The sequence below is a fragment of the Populus nigra genome, chromosome 4 (genome assembly GCF_951802175.1).
Source record: "Populus nigra chromosome 4, ddPopNigr1.1, whole genome shotgun sequence".
In the NCBI taxonomy this organism is placed as follows: domain Eukaryota; kingdom Viridiplantae; phylum Streptophyta; class Magnoliopsida; order Malpighiales; family Salicaceae; genus Populus; species Populus nigra.
This window is the reverse complement of record NC_084855.1, coordinates 13683840-13702140: the sequence shown is the minus strand read 5'-3', so window position 1 is coordinate 13702140 and position 18301 is coordinate 13683840. Positions and strand designations below refer to the sequence as shown.

General features: G+C 33.2%; 2 protein-coding genes across 5 annotated transcripts; both read left to right on the top strand.

Moving 5' to 3' along the window:
* Window positions 1-252: 252 nt before the first annotated feature.
* Window positions 253-6277, top strand: LOC133691524 (probable L-gulonolactone oxidase 6). Its single transcript, XM_062112064.1, has 4 exons — window positions 253-1046; window positions 4627-4882; window positions 5014-5115; window positions 5199-6277. Exons 1-4 carry the CDS (start codon window positions 372-374, stop codon window positions 5918-5920), a joined length of 1755 nt encoding a protein of 584 aa, XP_061968048.1. The 5' UTR covers window positions 253-371; the 3' UTR covers window positions 5921-6277.
* Window positions 6278-10129: 3852 nt separating this feature from the next.
* LOC133692277 (heterogeneous nuclear ribonucleoprotein Q-like) lies at window positions 10130-17604 on the top strand. 4 transcript variants are annotated; one of them, XM_062113108.1, is made up of 9 exons: window positions 10130-10286; window positions 11326-11762; window positions 11847-11963; window positions 12065-12205; window positions 12291-12476; window positions 13510-13711; window positions 16775-16953; window positions 17033-17118; window positions 17210-17604. In XM_062113108.1, exons 2-9 carry the CDS (start codon window positions 11361-11363, stop codon window positions 17340-17342), a joined length of 1446 nt encoding a protein of 481 aa, XP_061969092.1. In that variant the 5' UTR covers window positions 10130-10286; window positions 11326-11360; the 3' UTR covers window positions 17343-17604. The 4 variants fall into 4 exon arrangements, with proteins under 4 accessions (XP_061969092.1, XP_061969091.1, XP_061969094.1 ...); XM_062113107.1 differs by having other exon boundaries at window positions 10132-10286; window positions 10870-11762; XM_062113110.1 differs by having other exon boundaries at window positions 10153-10286; window positions 11300-11762.
* The last annotated feature ends 697 nt before the right edge of the window (window positions 17605-18301 follow it).

The following is an 18301-nucleotide window of genomic DNA, read 5'->3' as shown; positions in this document are numbered from 1 at the left end:
CTTCTATCCCAACAAAAAATAATGATCCCATTTCCATTTTCTCACGCGCAATATATATATATATATATATATATATATATATATGTGTGTGTGTGTGTGTGTGTGTGTGTGTGTATGTATGTATATACACACACACACTTGGCAAGAATTAAAATCAAGCTGGTTAAAAATTAAATTAGTTCTCTTAACTTGAAAGCATCCTGACGAGCATCTTTCTTTTCTTTGGCACAAACCCTTTACGCTATATATATAGGTGTCCACAGATCATCATTAAGAGCAAGGTGTGGCAGCTCTATATATATGTATGTCTGTGAAAGTAAAATTACCAAAAAAAACTCTTCTCAACCAAGCTACTGTCAATACTCAAGAAAATGGAAATATTCCAGCGAATCCTCCTATCAGCCAGCTGTCTCCTATTGGCGGTCTTTATGGTGGGTTGCAGCCCCCCGGAGAACCACATCAAATGCTCATCGACAAACACAAACTGCACTATCACAAACTCGTATGGCACTTTCCCTGATCGCAGCATATGTCAAGCAGCAAACGCTGCATACCCCGCCACAGAAGAGGAGCTGATTTCAATAGTAGCAGCAGCGACCAAGGCCAAAAGAAAGGTGAAGGTGGCAACTCGTTATTCTCATAGCATCCCCAAACTAGTTTGCCCAGATGGCCAAAATGGATTGCTTATAAGCACCGATTACCTCAATCGTACACTGGAAATTGACGTTCAATCGATGACAATGAGCGTAGAAAGTGGAGTCACTCTGAGACAGCTTATCAACGAGGCTGCCAAGGCTGGCCTTGCATTGCCTTACTCGCCATATTGGTGGGGCTTGACTATTGGTGGCCTATTGAGCACCGGTGCGCATGGAAGCACATTGTGGGGAAAAGGGAGTGCAATTCATGATTATGTGGTGGCACTAACAATTGTTAGTCCAGGAATACCTAAAGATGGCTATGCTATGGTCCGGAGGCTCAACGAGAGTAATAGTGCTGAACTTGATGCTGCCAAGGTCTCGCTTGGAGTTCTTGGAGTTATTTCGAAGGTACGTATGCTGTCATTATCTCCTCTCTCTTTTTCCCCTTTCCTCCTGTCCTTTTTTCGGTTCGAAGGCTGGCTTCACTACAGTGGAGTCACATTAGTGTCCCTTTGGATAGTTGTAATGCAAAAACTATTCGGCATAATTAACTACTACCTTATATACATTTTAATGATAATATCCTAAAATTATTACCAGTTATCTAATAAATTAATTTGTGTAATCCAATAAAATTGTCTAAATATAAAAAAAAAAAAAAACAGATATATATGCACAGATTACGATACTGTGATTAGGACAAGAATTAAACAATATTTAACTTTTAGCGTCAAGAAAATCAATGAGATTAATTCTTGATAATAATAAAAGAATGAAATCGAAATGAGATTAAAAAGGTAACTCAACATAAGCACGCATGTAAAATATGATAATTACAACGCCCCATTCTTTCCACCGTTGGATTGCATATCAAGTTTAATTAATTACTTCAAATTAATATAATTGGTTTCCTTCTTTTCGCTGTCGGATTGCATTTCAAGTGAATTAATTCGGTTCCCTAAGAAAAGGACACAAGTGGAATTTAATTCTAAGTAACACACAGAGAACCGTACATCATCAACACACATAGCGTAGAGGAAGAGGCGCAGAGGTCTTCTGTTTTTCTTGGTGGAAATCGACCATACAGAAAGGACATTCCTTTGTTTGGTGGGAAGAGAAACAATAATGGTTATTCCATCGTATAAAAACTTAATTATTAAGCATGTTTTTCCTTTTTTTTTTGTTTGGTGGGAATAGAAAATAGAATTGTTATTCCATCATATAAAAACTTAATTATTAAGTATGTTGCTTGATTTTTAATTTTTAATTTTTAATTTTTAATTTTTTTGCTTGGTGGGAATAGAAAATAGAATGGCTATATATTCCATCATATAAAAACTTAATTGATGTCACTCTTGACTTTTAACTTCGTCAACGAAAGGAAGTCTATATTCTTGAATTATTTATGTAAAACTTGACTTATAATAAATTGTAGATTTTGTTTTAACGAATTAAATAGAGTTCTCAGGAATATAACAAATTAAATATGGTATTTTTTTCTCTTTGGAAAATGATTTGATTTTGAAAAGTGAATTTCATTTAATATAATAATGGGATTCTATAAGGCTATAATATGAATGATTTGGTTAATTTATGCGGACTGCGTTTAATTTGATAATATTTTTTAAACTTTTTCAGACTTTGTATTTATTTATATATTTGGTTTAGCTGTCAGGTTTTTGGTGCGTAAGTTCTCGAAAGTATTTCATGATAGAGTTTTTATAATGCGGTGAACTTAGTTATTTTTTATACCCCGTCCATGTCTCCCACATGCTAATTTTTTAATATTATTACTGTTACTATTATTATTATTATTATTTAGACTTGATTTATGTTTTTTTACAGTTTAATAAATTAATTCATATTTTTTAATATTTTTTAATATTGGATTGATTGAGAATTTGACTTTATATTTTGTTTTAATTTACTTTCTATGAAGTTATTCTAATCTCATGATCCGATTCGTAGGTTTATAAAGTTAGTCCAGATAGACTTAAATTTTTCTTTGTCTTTTTTAATTGATTTTTTTTAATTTTATCATTTAATATTGAGTTAATTGGAAATTAGACTTTATAATTTATTCCGATTTATTTTCTATAGGGTTATCACAATCTTATGACCTGGATAAGGGATTTGACAGGTTAACCTAGGTTAACCCAAGTCAATTCAATATGTTGTCATCTTAATATTAAAAAAAATATGATTTTGAATTTTTTTAAAAAATTAATTAAACTATGTTTTTACCGATTATTTATATTGTTTTTATACTCGTTAAATCAATTAGTTCATATCAAGTCAAACCTTCATGTAGTATAAAATTTTATTCTACTAGAAAATATAATAATACTTGGTGGATCAATGTTTTTTTTTTAAAATCGATCCTAATCCAAATAAAGAGAACAATCATCAATTTATATTCTATATAACAGTAATTTCTCTATTAAAAAGAGAGGAATTTCTCTGTAAAAAAAATAGAGATTATGATAGCCAATAGGACAATAATCGGCTAGCACTACTAGTTAAGACAAATGTAGTTAGAACTCCAAATAAACAAACACAAGCTAAGTAAAACATACGTACCCATTGATAGTGAACTCTATTACTGTCAATAAAACCATTTCAATATAAAAAAAATATAAGGTATTTAGATAATGTCCTAAATACAAATATTTTAAAATTTATATAAACTCATATTATTTTATTTGAATTTAATTTTAATTAAAAAAATTAAAAAAGGATTATAGAATATTCTGATGTCATATTAAAATGTAATGAAATGCTGTAATAAAAGAGTTCAAGCCAAGAGCAGCGGGGCAATAATTGATGAGAGTTTTGTCACTTAATAAGGGAGTGAAATAATTCTAAGAAAAATGCTAATTTACGAGTATGTCACCGCGACTGTCAATATTTTTTTTTGGAGTTTAACGTGGGTGTTTGGGACAGTTTGTGCACATATCGACTAATCTCACAGACTTTGAAATTAACAACCATGTAAGCCTCCGGTGGCTATCGATCATACGAATAATCACAGGGCTTAAATCCGGAATCACAGAGAGAACAAATCTTTAGATCCTAAACTCTTACCACTAGATCGCCACCTAAATAGTTATACTTTTTTTTTTTAATTATGCCTGTTCACGCTTTATAATAAAGAAAGAATTGATTTTTTTTACATACTATACAAGTACACTGCCATGTGATATGGCTTAGTGTAAGTAATTAAATAATGAAATATTGGAAGTGATGCTAAACCATTAGTTTATCTACCAAATAAATTTTATAATTTTATAATAAAGCTCAACCAACAATTTTCCGACTTTGTAACCAGAAAAAAAAAAAACGATTTGCTGGCCTCTTAATATATATATATATATATATATATATATATATATATATATATATATATATATAGAAAGAACATGAAATAATTAATGGATTAATTTCTTGTATGCTTGGCGCACAACCACTAATGCTTTTCAATGCCATTAATATATAATCCCGCATGCTTTGATGTGTAGAAACATAATTTTTGTTTATACTAAATTATTGTACCATGTCAGTCTGAGTGGACAATTATACTCAGCTATTGTTTATTATTATTATTATTATTATAGTAATTTTTTTAATGTATTTTTTACATAGAAATATATTAAAATATTTTTTTTTATTTTAAAAAAATTATTTTTAATATTAACATTTTAAAATGATATAAAAATTTACTTTTAAAAAAATTATTATTTTTTTAAAATACACTGCTACTACCAAAGCAATTACACTCTAAATTGAAAAGACTGTCCGAGTGATGTATCAGAAAGAATTGCCTCCTTGTTGATTATTAGATTAATTGAAGATGGAGATGTACATTTATTCATCCCAAGATGATAATTAATTCCAAGTCTTATTATTAATCCTTTAATGATATGGCATAATCATCCCAACTCTTAATCTCAAAGATATCTTAAATTAAATTTTGGTTCGGCTTTGTCAGGTTACTCTGCAACTGCAACCCCTCTTTAAAAGATCCATTTCCTATGTGGTGAAGAAGGATACTGACTTGGGAGATGAAGTGGCTAGCTTTGGTAGACAACATGAGTTTGCAGACATAACGTGGTATCCTAGTCAAGGCAAGGCAGTCTATCGAATTGATGATCGGATTTCTTCTAATACCTCTGGCAATGGCCTTTACGACTACATCCCCTTCCGCTCTACTCCTTCTCTCGGATTGGCCGTCGTTAGAGCTACAGGTTTGCTACTATACTGTAAATATAAAGAAAATATGTGTTTCCTATAGACAAATCGATCCCTCAAACCTTTTTATGTCAGGCAGCTGCATTGCCATATGAGTAATATTTTTCCCTTTTGATTTCGCTGTTAGAGGACGCTCAAGAATCCTTGAAAGACCCTGATGGGAAGTGCGCCAGCGCAAAACTAATTACATCCACCCTCAAGAACTTGGCTTACGGACTAACTAACAATGGTACTTTTGTTTCCAACTAATTAATTTATATTCATATTTCTGCGACTAAATTGTTGTGATTGTAGACTTCGATTGATTTTCAGGAATAGTTTTCACGGGTTATCCTATAATTGGGTACCACAATCGCCTACAGTCGTCAGGAACTTGTCTTGATAGCCCTGAAGATGCAATGATCACGGCATGTCCATGGGATTCAAGAATTAAGGGCGAGTATTTTTTCCAAGCCACATTCAGTATCAGCCTGTCAGTTGTGAAGAGCTTCATCCAAGATGTGCAAAAGCTCGTCAAACTGGATCCTAGAGCATTATGTGGCCTAGAACAATACAATGGTATCCTCATGCGCTATGTGAAGGCCTCAAGTGCCTACTTGGGCAAGGAAGATGATGCCTTGGATTTTGATATTACATTCTATCGAAACAAAGACCCCGCGAAACCCAGACTTTATGAAGACATACTTGAAGAGATTGAGCAACTCGCAGTGTTTAAGTACGGAGGTTTGCCACATTGGGGAAAGAACAGAAACCTAGTGTTCAACGGTGCACTCAAGAAATACAAAAATGCTGGAGCATTTCTGAGGGTAAAGGAGATGTATGATCCACTGGGGCTCTTTTCCAACGAGTGGACAGATCAAGTCCTTGGACTGAAAGGAGATGTGAACATAATAAAAGAGGGCTGTGCACTGGAAGGATTGTGTATATGCTCACAAGACATTCATTGCGCACCAAGCAAGGGCTATCTCTGTAGACCAGGGAAAATTTATCAGGAAGCAAGGGTTTGTGCCCATGTTAGCACTCCGGAGCAGTAACGATGAGAGGCTATAGGTCTGTCACCGGCGGATGGATTGATGGTTCTCTAAACTCAAAATCAAGAGCTACTGAACACCGGTACACCGTCACAGCCTTACGTTTGACTGCTACTTAACCGTGAACATGCACCACCAGTGTTGAGATTGATTGCAATAAATTGGTATGGTTTAATTTTTATACGACCACAGTTTATGTTGCATACAGGTTTAAAATTATATTATATGTAAATTTAATAAAGTAGTGTAAATCTTAAACTTATGACGACATAAGTTTAGTTTACTGGGATGTACATAAACACATATAAAGATGTTTTTAAAACATTTATTAATTAAATATAAGATATTCAATCAGACAAATTTATTAATTATGAGCTTATGCGATTTAAATATTGTCTATGAACGGGTAAAAATTAATAATTTTAGTTAAAATTATTTTTTTATTAAATTAAGCTCTAATATATAATTTAAACTCGAATCCACTTACTACAAAGTTTCTTTTTTCTAAAATTTTTGATATTTTATAAGTTTAATTTTAACTTTTTATTTATACAAGTTGCAAGCAAGTTTTGTAATCTTTTAAATATGAGATAAATGTTTTGGATTTGTAAAAGTTTGCATCATTGATTTTAAACATATTAATATTTCATGTGAAAAATATATATATTAAAAATATTTTTTAATAAAATTATTATCAGTGGATCCTATAATTTAACGCTCAAGATAGAATATCTTCGATCCAGTGTCGAAAGTAAGTTTTTATTTTTATTAATAAATTGATAAAAACACCTAAGGTGAAATATCGGAGCTGATATAAAAAGAAAAAATAATATATATATATATATATATATAGAGAGAGAGAGAGAGAGAGAGAGAGAGAGAGATGCCTTTTATTTGCAGCCATGCTGTTGATGGGGTATGAGCTTGAGAGACCCAGTCCATAATATTTTAATGATTGGTTTGGGTTAAGCCTGTTAGAACCCGCTCTCATTGTTTGGACTCGGACTAGCCTTGATGTGAGAAGATCCAAGATTTCTTAAAGTTTACAAGAATCTCTATAATTTAAATTAGGCGTCGAAGATAATTTGTAGAGGCAAAACCCTCATTTTCTTATTAAATTTATCTTCCGATGAAAGGATAATTTTTTTTATTAGTAGCATGTCTTTTCAAATAAAAAAACTTACTATAATCTAAATGAAGTTTCAAACAAAAATAATAAATATAATGTCTTCAATATTTTTATGTTACTATATGAAAAAAAATCAAAAAATAATTAATTCATGAAAACCATATAAAAGACAATAACAACAACAATAATTAATTAATTTTCACTGAATATATATGTGCAATTCTTTATGTGATTTATTCCATATTAACGTCATATATAATTATTAAAAATATTATTACAGATATAACCATAAAAACTCTAATCTCATTTTTAAAAATATAATATAATAGGATAAAAAAAACTAGCACTTTAATTACAATTTCAATAAGAATTTATTTGAAATTAAAAAAAAATCATGGGCCTAGAAAGCTAGGGTCGCTCGCTTGGCCTCAAAAAAAAAAATCTCAAACACGTGTTAGCCTAAACCAAACATGCATGCTTGGCACATTTTTTAATATTTAATGGAAGATGTGTCATCCACTCCATACATATAAAAAAAATTATAAGAGATGATGTGTCGTTTGCAATAATTTCCCTCAAAACTCAATTTTCAACATGTTTTGGCAAAAAAACACTCCTACAACATTTTAGATGTCTAAATTATCTTATTTCTAACTCCAAAATATTTTAAAATCATTCTAAAAACTTAAAATCAAAACAAATCCAAAAAACCTTTACGAAGACCAATCTATTTTTTTCTAACATGGTTGATGAGAAAAACTTTCACCATTGAACTCTCCACTTCAAGAAAAAAACACTAACACTAATATTGAATTTTTTTGATGGTTGAAATGCAATTAGTATAATTCTGTCTCTCTACTCTACATTTATAACAACTTTCTCTTTTATTTATCTTAACTTAAGGAATGAAACACAATAAAAAAATAAGTTTGAGAACTAAAATGAAAAACCATAAAACTTCAAGGGACCAAATTGAAAAAAAACCCTAAAGACCAAAGTTATTTATTTTTCCAAGCACTATTCCCTACAATATCATACATAGTGCATATAGGTGTGGGCGGACAATAAAACACCTCCCTATTTTTATAATTATAATGCTCTTTATGACTGCTTTTGATAAAAACTTAGAGAAATAATTTATCATTAACATCCAAATCTCCTACAATTGCGCAAAATGTTATTCTGACGGGATTAATTTTAATTTTAGTAAGTTCATAAGATAGAATAGCTATTACAAAATATTAAGACACTGTTTTAATATTTTTGATATCATGAATTTGATTTAAAAAATTATGCTTATAATCAATAAACACAGTGGTAGAGGCAGAGTTTTGTTGATGAGGGGGAAAATTACTAATAAATACTATGACTTTTTAATATAATTTTTTTTTAACTTGATTGAGTTACATAACTTGAAGTTTTGAATGACTATTCATTCTCAAAGGATTTACACTTGAAATACTTTTATAGTGACATGTTAATTTAATTGATGAATCTGCTGATTTTTTTTTATTATCATTAGTATCTACATAATAATTAACACAATTCTATATTAATAAAGTCAATTGAGTTACATAATAATTCTAAATCTTTCATATGATATTCATAGCAAAATATACATCAATTCATCAAAACTCATTTCAATTTATATCTATATGTATATAATAAGTATGTTGATTAAATTATATTTAATCATTTCTAGACATTTAAATTATTTCTAAACACACATGAAAAAATTGTATGAACTCACTAAGTCAAATATATAAAACAAGTTTTAATACTATACTCTAGTTTCAAATAAGAGAAAATATCGAGAGAGAGAAAATGTAACTTATGGGATTTAAACCCATGCCCTCTCCTAACTCCAAGCATCTCGTTAACAATTAATTACGAATAAATTTGTGATATAAAATAATAATCAATATATGTACATTGTAAATTAAGAGACCTTAATTAAATAATTAATCCATAATTATAGTGAACTAAGAGACCTTAGTTAAATAATTTCAATAATTTACTATGTCAATACAAGAGATGTCAAGAATAGTGGTTTTATATGAACAATAATTTATTTATTTATAATAAGAAAAGAAACATTTAATTAATTAAATTAGGAAATTCAAACATTTATTTTGAACATATTTGAACACATTCATATCAAAATCGCTAAATTATCATAAACCCTAATATTTTTAATAACTAATTATAAAAAAATAAATTAAAATTAGATAATGAAATAAATAGAAAAGATAATTTTTTTTACCTAAAGCATAAATCAAAAGAACTTACTTGGTTATCTGGACTTGAAAAAAAATTTGCACAAGAAAAAGAGGCAAGCAATAACTCAAAAAGAAAAAGGGTTCTCTGTTAATTAGTGAAAAAAAAAGGAAAATATTAAAGTAAATGAGTTGAAAATATATATTATATATTATATTAAAATATAAGTAAACAATAACTTTCCGCTTTTCATGTATAAAACCCTCTTCAAATTATTATATTAATATTCTAAAAAAAAATATTTTAAAAAAATTAAGGGGGCAATTGTCATTTTTTATAACCACATGGCTCCGCCACTGAATAAATATGCTTTTGTTTACTCAATGATAATGAAATTAAGTTTAGGTTCAAGAAATGCATTTTTATTTAATGGTTTGATTTTATTTTTGTTTTACAAATGTTTATTGTTATAATAATTTAATTAAATAAAAAATTATTTTTTAAAAAAATTATTAAACTCATAATTTAGATTAAATGAAAAACTATTTAACTTAATTTTATACATATTATTTTAAAATCCAAACCAATAAAAAAGGCCGAATAAAGGAGTCACCCTATTAATTCAAACTGCTTGACTTATCTTAATAACACAATTACCGTGGGATTGTGGTTCTAGCGAAAAACATTCTACTGTAATTAAAAAACAAAACAAAACAATTTTTATGAGCATTTAGATTAGCCGCATCCCAGACCCAGTCACGTGCAATAATGCTCGGAGGGTATTATAGTCTTCTCATGAGAGAAATTCCGCGAAGCAAGATGGCGTGTCATGAATTGGGACGCATCTTCACTGTTATTACAGTACCCCGTCACAGCAGATAAAAAGCGGTTTCCAAATTACGGTGAGGAGAGAATGGCACCCACTCTCATTGATTTCCTCGGATAACTACCGCGAAGAAGGAAATAAACAGGGAGAAACAGAGAGGGAAAAAAAACAAGATAAAGAAAAAAACACAGTCACTGGTACGTTGCTAATATTTATTCCTTTTTGTCTAATTTTTTTTCTCTCTCTCTCTCTGCCACAAATCTTGTTTCTTTTGTTTAACGCTTTGCTCGAATTCGACGATTTTTTTTAAGGTTTTTTTTTTGCTCATTGATTTGGAATCTGCTAGGTTTTATCTTTAATTTCAATTTAGGGTTTGGCTGATTTAGTCCAAGTCAATTTTTAGATTTGTACTAAGTAGGGTTTAGGGTTTAATTGCTATCCTCACTGTCGTTCTAAAGTCTTGCTATTTCTCTTTGATTTCTGGCTGTTTTGGGGATTTTTTTCTTCACCAGAGTAACATTTTTGAACTGGGTATATGTTTTGGTGTGTGACATTTTTTGAACCACCCTTGAAATGTTGACCAAGTTGAGATGGAATAAGACTTAGTTTATCTGCTTACTGATTTAAAAGTTTGCTTATTTAATTTGTGTTTGGATTCCAAATCTTGTACAGTTCCTGATAAAAGAAAAGTGCAGATTTTAACTTAAATTCAGCCAAGCAATGGCAATGCTACCTATGGAATCTGAGTGGTTTTTCTGTTCCTGTTTTTGTCTTTGTCAGGATCGATTGCAAAGGACAATTGGGTTTTTTTTTATTTCATTTTCCCTTTCTTCTTTGGTTCCTAGTTGAACTTGGAGCAAGACAACTATAGTTGTGCTGTCCATCACACTCCACAAACACTATAACATGCTCTGCAAATACTTAACTACTCCATGGGTGCTATAACCACCTCCAAAAATGCTATAACGACTCCACAAATGTTAAAACATGCTCTAGCGACCACAAATACTATAACAATTTTTTTTTATTGCTAGTCGTTTGGCCCTACATTTCTGTAGCTTCCCAGCTCTATTCTGGACATGGAGGGTTTTTCCAACTCTGCATGTCACTCTCACATTCCCATTTGGAACCAGCCCATATCAATTTTTGTGCATTATGCACATTCTTGCAGGTTCCACACGTTTTCCATGATGATTACTTAAACTTGCAGTTAATTTAGGGGCAATTTAACTGCAGTTGCTAGATGATAAGATCTGGTGTGTGAAAAAGTCATGGCAGAGGGCACAGAAATTGAGGAACGAGTGGATCTTGAAGAAGACAATTATATGGAAGAGATAGACGATGATGTTCAAGATCAACTAGATGAGGATGGAGAAGATGATGCTGGAGATGCACATGCTGAAGAAAATGTTGAAGAGGAGTATGAGGACTCAAAGCCTGAGGGCAGTCAGAAAGATCAATCTCCAGAAGCAGATAGAAGCCTTCCCAACGCTGAACCTGTGGAGGATGAACAAAAGCCCACTGCTTCGGTTAAAAAAGAGGAAAAGGATAAGCATGCTCAACTACTTTCTCTTCCTCCTCACGGTTCTGAAGTTTTCATTGGTGGACTTCCGAAGGATGTAATCGAAGATGAATTGAGGGATCTCTGTGAAACGATAGGCGAAATTTTTGAGGTCATAATTTTTTGATTTGTACACAAGATATATTGGTGTTTTTTTTTGGCATTTTTAATGTGGATTTATCTTAACATGTTTCAGATAAGGCTAATGAAAGATAAAGACACTGGTGAAAGCAAGGGTTTTGCTTTTGTAGCATTCAAATCAAAGGAGGTTGCTCGAAAAGCCACTGAAGAGCTTCGTAGTAAAGACTACAAGGTAGTCATAATTCAGTGCAGTAATTTGCTTGCATGATGTCCTTAATCTTTTTTTTCATTTTTTTTTTAAATTTTAAACTAACTTTGTAGCCTTGCTTGCAGGGAAAAACCTTAAGGTGTTCAATAAATGAAACAAAAAATAGATTGTTTATTGGTAATGTTCCAAAGAACTTGACAGAGGATGAGTTTAGAAAAATCATTGAAGAGGTTGGTCCCGGGATGGAAGTTCTTGAGCTCATAAAGGTGGAATTGGAGCTGAACAGTTCTCTCATCTCTCAAGTAGATATGACTGCTTGCCTTGCTAATGCTATTTTCCTCTTAATTTCAGGATCCTCAAACTCCAACTCGCAACCGTGGTTTTGCTTTTATATTGTATTACAATAATGCTTGTGCTGATTATTCAAGGCAGAAAATGTTAAATGCTAATTTTAAGCTTGATGGTCATACCCCCACTGTTAGCTGGGCTGATCCGAAGGGCATGCCTCCTGATCATTCTCCTGCTGCTGCTGGCCAGGTAAATGCCAGAAGTAGTTGGAAGAAGCTGAGTCCTTAGATGTTCAAAATTTTATCTTTTGTTTACTAAAATGGCTATTGCTAAGTAATTTATTGGAGTACTTGTCCTGTCTTGCTAAATAATTTATGCATCTATCTCTCAAAAGTGCAATACAAATGAGGATAATTGGAACTCATAAAACTTGCATGCAAGAGTCCACTCATGCTTACCTTGCTTTTTACATTTGGAGGATTCTTTATACTCCTGTCCTGCATTATCTGTCTTTTTTTATCCTAAATTTTTTTTCTTCTTTCGTAAACTAGATCTTTTTATGTCAAACTTGCTGAAGGAAGGTAAGGGATCTCTTTGCTAACTCTATGAAAATTATTGACAAGGGATCTACGAGATTAATCAATAGTTGAGTGAAAAAAGTTAAAGAGAAGTTAGATATGCTAACAATTATTGTCAATAATAACAGTTGATCTTATTCTATTTGGGTTTTATATTTGAATCTGCGTGGATTACAATATCGAGGCATGAATCAATGGACGCTCTTGGTGATCAGTCTGTGCTTCTGAGTAGCTTGCCTGAAATGTGGCAACTAGTTGGAGAGTTTCTACTTTGGATATTTCAGCATGTGACCTAGGAATGGACTTATGCATGTGGTCAATTCCGCGGGTGTTGATTTGTGTAAACTATTAGCATAATGCTTTGGTTTTTGAAATTCATTTTTGCTACCATGATGTTGCATACTTAACAATGCTCTGTAATGCTAGTGTTCCAAAAAAGTGGATTTTTCCATGCTGAAACTCTACTCGTTTGTAAGAGTCCTTGTTCAATGATTTTTTTTTTGCTGAAATTGAACCACTTTAAATTGGAAGATCTAAGAGATATATAAAGTTGTTTGTTGCTGTTTAGCTGGAGTAAATAAGTCTTATTCTTTATCTCTGGAAGAAAGAGGGTTTTCCTTTTTGTTTCTCTTTTTCTGGCTTTCCTGTGTATACAATAATTTGACCTGTTACTGTTACAATGTGTATCTGTTTTGAATTCCCAGGTTAAGGCTCTGTATGTGAAAAACATACCTGAGAACACCTCCACTGAGAAACTGAAGGAACTATTCCAGCGTCATGGGGATGTGACTAAAGTTGTTACGCCACCTGGAAAAGCTGGAAAACGAGATTTTGGGTTCATTCACTATGCTGAAAGGTCAAGTGCATTGAAGGCAGTCAGAGATACAGAGAAATATGAAATCGATGGTAATTTTTGCGCCAATCTATTTGAACATGTATGGATGAGGGGTCAATCCTTGGTTAATTAATTAAGATTCTGCTAAAACAGTTCATTGAGTGTCATATGTCGGGTACATACATTGATTAGCAGGTTATATAACTTGAAGTCATATGCCAATTATATTTGCAGAGGGTTATGCCCTTGGCCTTTTATGAGCATTACAATTTTCATCTTAGTTCGCAATAAAGCACAGCTGTCATGTTTTTTTTTTCTTTTTCTTTTTTTTTTACCTTAAAATATGAAGAATTAGGGTGGATTCTTTTCAATGGAAATCATAACTTACCCCTGGGTTAGGCCACCTCACATCTTGCATCATGGCACCTGGTCCATTGATTTGTTTTCTCATCTTTTTTATTCACATTTCATGGACAGATTTTCTCAAAGAAATCCTTAGACCTGCCAGAAAATAGCATAATAAATTCTTTCTAGCTGTTTGAGTTTGAAGTAAAAGTGATTACATAAATCAACTTTGCAGGGGATTCAAAGTCAGTTTCTAAACCATAAGTTGGTAGAGTAAAATGTGGTCTGATCACAAGAAAAAGAGCACCATTTGCCTTTTCTCAGCTTGCTGATTAGCATGTGAAAGATTTTGCATAAGACTTTTGTTTAGAGGTTCCTCATAGTGTCAGGGAGCACAATCTTCTAGTTCCATTCCACATTTGTTGATGGTTAGCAGATTTTGTGTTGCTATTTGGTCATGTGGTGAAGGATTTAGGAGACGTGGAAGAGGGTGGGATTTAAATTGGCTTTAAACAGGTCAGAATCAGGTGAATTAGACTTTCCTTGAAAGGTCTTGGAGTCTAATGGAGGAAGTGCATGAGAATAAGATTTTCTTGCCTTGGCATCCCCCCTTCCCGCCCCACCCAGTAATTGTGGATGGGATTCTTGTGGTTCTTTTTTGTGTTTGATGGGTATTCATTATATCTCGTTGCCCCTTGTCTTTACAATAGTGGTGGATGTCCACAGCAGGATGATTAATATATTGTTACAAAAAAGTTGATTGAGAACATTGTGTTTGGGGTCTGAGGATGCTTATAGATGATACAATTCTTTTCTTGGGTGATGATAGGATAGGTAAGGTTCTGGCATCTTATCTTTACTGCATATTTTGTAAAGGTGCCTACGCTGTAGATTAATAGGATTAAAAGTGTTGCTTAGAGATTTACTTAGAATTGGGCATGTGTCATTTGGATTGGCATTTGAAATATTTTATAGTTCCTCTTGATGGAAGTCCTATCTGTCCAAGATCCTAATTGGTTTGATGAACAGGATTGTGCCTTCTCTCCCTCCCTCTGGAAAGAAGGCTGTTCTTCATTCATGCTTGTCTAGCATTTCCTGGCAGTTTTCATCTCTCTTTAAATCCTTATTCTTTTTCTTTTTGCATTTGGATTGGTAATACTGATGTCAAAATTTCCTTTTGACTGGAAGGAGATATGTTGCGATGACAAAACATATGGGGTTTTGGGATTTCTTCACTTGATTCAAAAAAAGAATTCTGGTGAGGAGTTGTTTACAACAATTTCATGAAAATCAGATTCAATATGGCACAAGTATGTATCCTTGAGTACAGGCTTTTGTCAGGTGGTTGAGATGGAAATGTTGGAATACCTGTTGAATAGTATTTTTTGGGCCCTCATAAATTAATTATACAGTCCTTCCCTCTTTAAATATAAAATTCATAATGATTCCTGCTTCATTTCTGGGAAGACCCTCGTCACAACAATGTGTACATTTCACCTATTTCTAGTTTTCTTTCCATGAAGGGTTTTGATTTCAATTAGAATATGGGTTATTTGAAGAACTGTAATGACAGTGAAACTGAAGATCTTTTGTTAATCACTGTTATGCTTGTTCATACTATGCAAGGTCTGATAGCAGATACTGTTCCTTGCAGAGTTTGTGGGACTTATTTTGAACATCATTTCTTTCTCATCTCTTCCCAAATCCCAAACACATTTCATTTTCTCTAGCAATTTAGATTTGGAAACTAAAGGTGTCCAAAGTTGACCTTGATCCAGATGGTGCCTAACAAGATCTATTGCAAATTAGGAAGCTACCAAAGTCTTGCAAATTAGGATGTCTTTCAAGGCCTTGTTGTCTAACGCATGCTGTGTCATAAAGTGTGAAGATTTAGAAACAGTTAATATGTCGTTCAGTTATGGATATGTTGAATTCATTGCTTTTGGCTGCCAACATGCGGGTGGACCTTCTAAGATTTAGGACGTGTATGATGTCTGAGGATAGCAACAAGTCATGGAGGTTTGTAATCATGTGTTCCTCTTTTTTTTTTCCTTTTTTTTTGGATTATTAAAAAAAGGGCTCTTATCTTCTTTTAATATTTGTCTGAATTTTCCTTTTCTGATGGATAGCCCAATTGTTTGTTGCACCGCTCTTTGGATCATTGATGTCTCATATAAGTGAATTTTAGATAGAGACTTTGAGCAGAGGTATAAGGTATAGCCTATTTAGTTGACACACCTCTTCTCTAATCATTGTTGTCTCATGTTATTGATCTTAAAGACTAGATATGGAAATTTCTGATGCTAAGGTATATAGCCTAATCGGTTGAGGCACCTCTCTTTTGAGTCAGGGGCTGTATTTTCATGCTCCTTTTTTTTAAATCTAAAACTTGTATACTGGTATAACGAGACCCCATTTCCATGCTGGTGAATTGTGGCTGTGGTTCATCTTTTGTGAAGGGAAAAAACAAGGGGGTGGGGGTGACACTTGGAACCTTGGATAGTCAGTAATTTCAATGGAGAATGTTTAACTTGGAATTTAATATCTCATGATAAATGTTGCAAGATGTTGCCCTGGCAAGTCTATGGAATTAGTAAGAAGAGGGTCCCCCCCCAACCCCCAAACCTCTTCTGATGAAAAGAGGTTTATTTATGTATCCATCTTACATGGGCATGATACTGATTTTAGGTGTTTAAAATCTAGTGATGCATGCTTGTGACACAAAATGAATGCTATGGTTAAATAGGATGTGATTCCACAAATAACATGTTTAATGAATTTAACTGCAGGTCAGTTGTTGGAGGTTGTTCTTGCTAAGCCTCAGGCTGATAAAAAACCTGATGGATCTTATCCTTACAACATTGGAGTTAATCCAAACCCAGTCCCCCTTCCTGCATATAGTGGATTTGCAGGGAATCCATATGGCTCTTCGGGCACTGGATTTGGTGTTGCTGCCGGTTTTCAGCAGGTATCTTGGTCATTCTGACATATGGTTCAGTTCCTGTAGTATCAAATTTAATCTCATGAACAACTTGCGTTGCAAACAGCCGGTTATATATGGTAGGGGTCCAATGCCAGCAGGAATGCATATGGTACCGATGGTTTTACCAGATGGTCGAATTGGCTACGTCCTGTGAGTTGCCTTTTCCTTCTGTTTTAATTGCAAGCGATATAGATTTTAGATGGATTTCCAACCTTTGGTTTGGTGTTTTGGTACTCTGCAGTCAGCAGCCTGGAGTACAGATGCCACAGCCTCGGCCTCAAAGAGTTGATCGGAGCAATAGTCCAAGTTGGCCTGGGCGAGCTGGTAGTAGTGGTGATGATGGCAATCGTGGAAGAAGGTACCGACCTTATTAGCGGTAGAGATGTGTTGTAGTTTTTCAGGGAATTGAGAAACATTTTAGTTGGATGACTTGTTTCGCTGAACAAATAACAGAGCTATCACCCATTCCCTCAACCTCACAACTCCCTAGAATCTCAATAAAGAGAAGAAAAAAAACCAAAGTATGAAGTAGAAGGATGTTAGAATAGGACAGTGAAGTACTGCGACTTTGATGTTGTAGGAGACAGTTGACAGTTGAGTAATTGCTGTTATATTTATTGGCATCGTTTTATGGTACCCAGGAAGCATAAAAAACAGCATCTGTTTTGTTTCAGAACTACACAAGTGATGAGTGGCCTGGTTTCTGCGTTTTTCTGTTTCTTGAAATTCCTGATTGCTTTGAGGTCAAGTCTGTATCATATCATTTCTGCCTATTGCATCTGTAGGATAAATGAGCTCAAAATGATCATGAAACGTCACAAAGATGATGTGGATTTTACTGGGTTTTTTCACCATGGCTTTTGGTTGTCTGTCCTGTGCTTTCCAAAAGCAAACTCCCAAATTGAAGGAAGCAGCAGCATAAGCACATGGCTGATTGCTATCAAGGCGCATTGATGTGACGACAAAGGGCTATAATATGAGAGCTGAGGTTGCTTATGCCAATATGATTTTTTGTTGGGGATTGTTTCTGCGGACAACATTGAAGCGTGGCATAACAGGCATTCCATTTCACAAGTTGCACCTGGTTTGATAAGTTCAATGTTGGGATCCTTAACTGGCAATAGGACTGGAGCCTGAAAAAGGTTCAAATTTTCTAGTTCACAAGTCTTGACGAGCCTTGGGGTGCAAAATTGGACCAATCCTCTCCTATCCTCAAATCTCATGCCATCATCTCCTCGTGGAGTTGAAAATTCTCATCGTTTTGTGGACAACACAGTTCATGACATTGAACAGGATCCAACTTTAAGGAACTAAAGCTGCGCGAAGTCGCGAG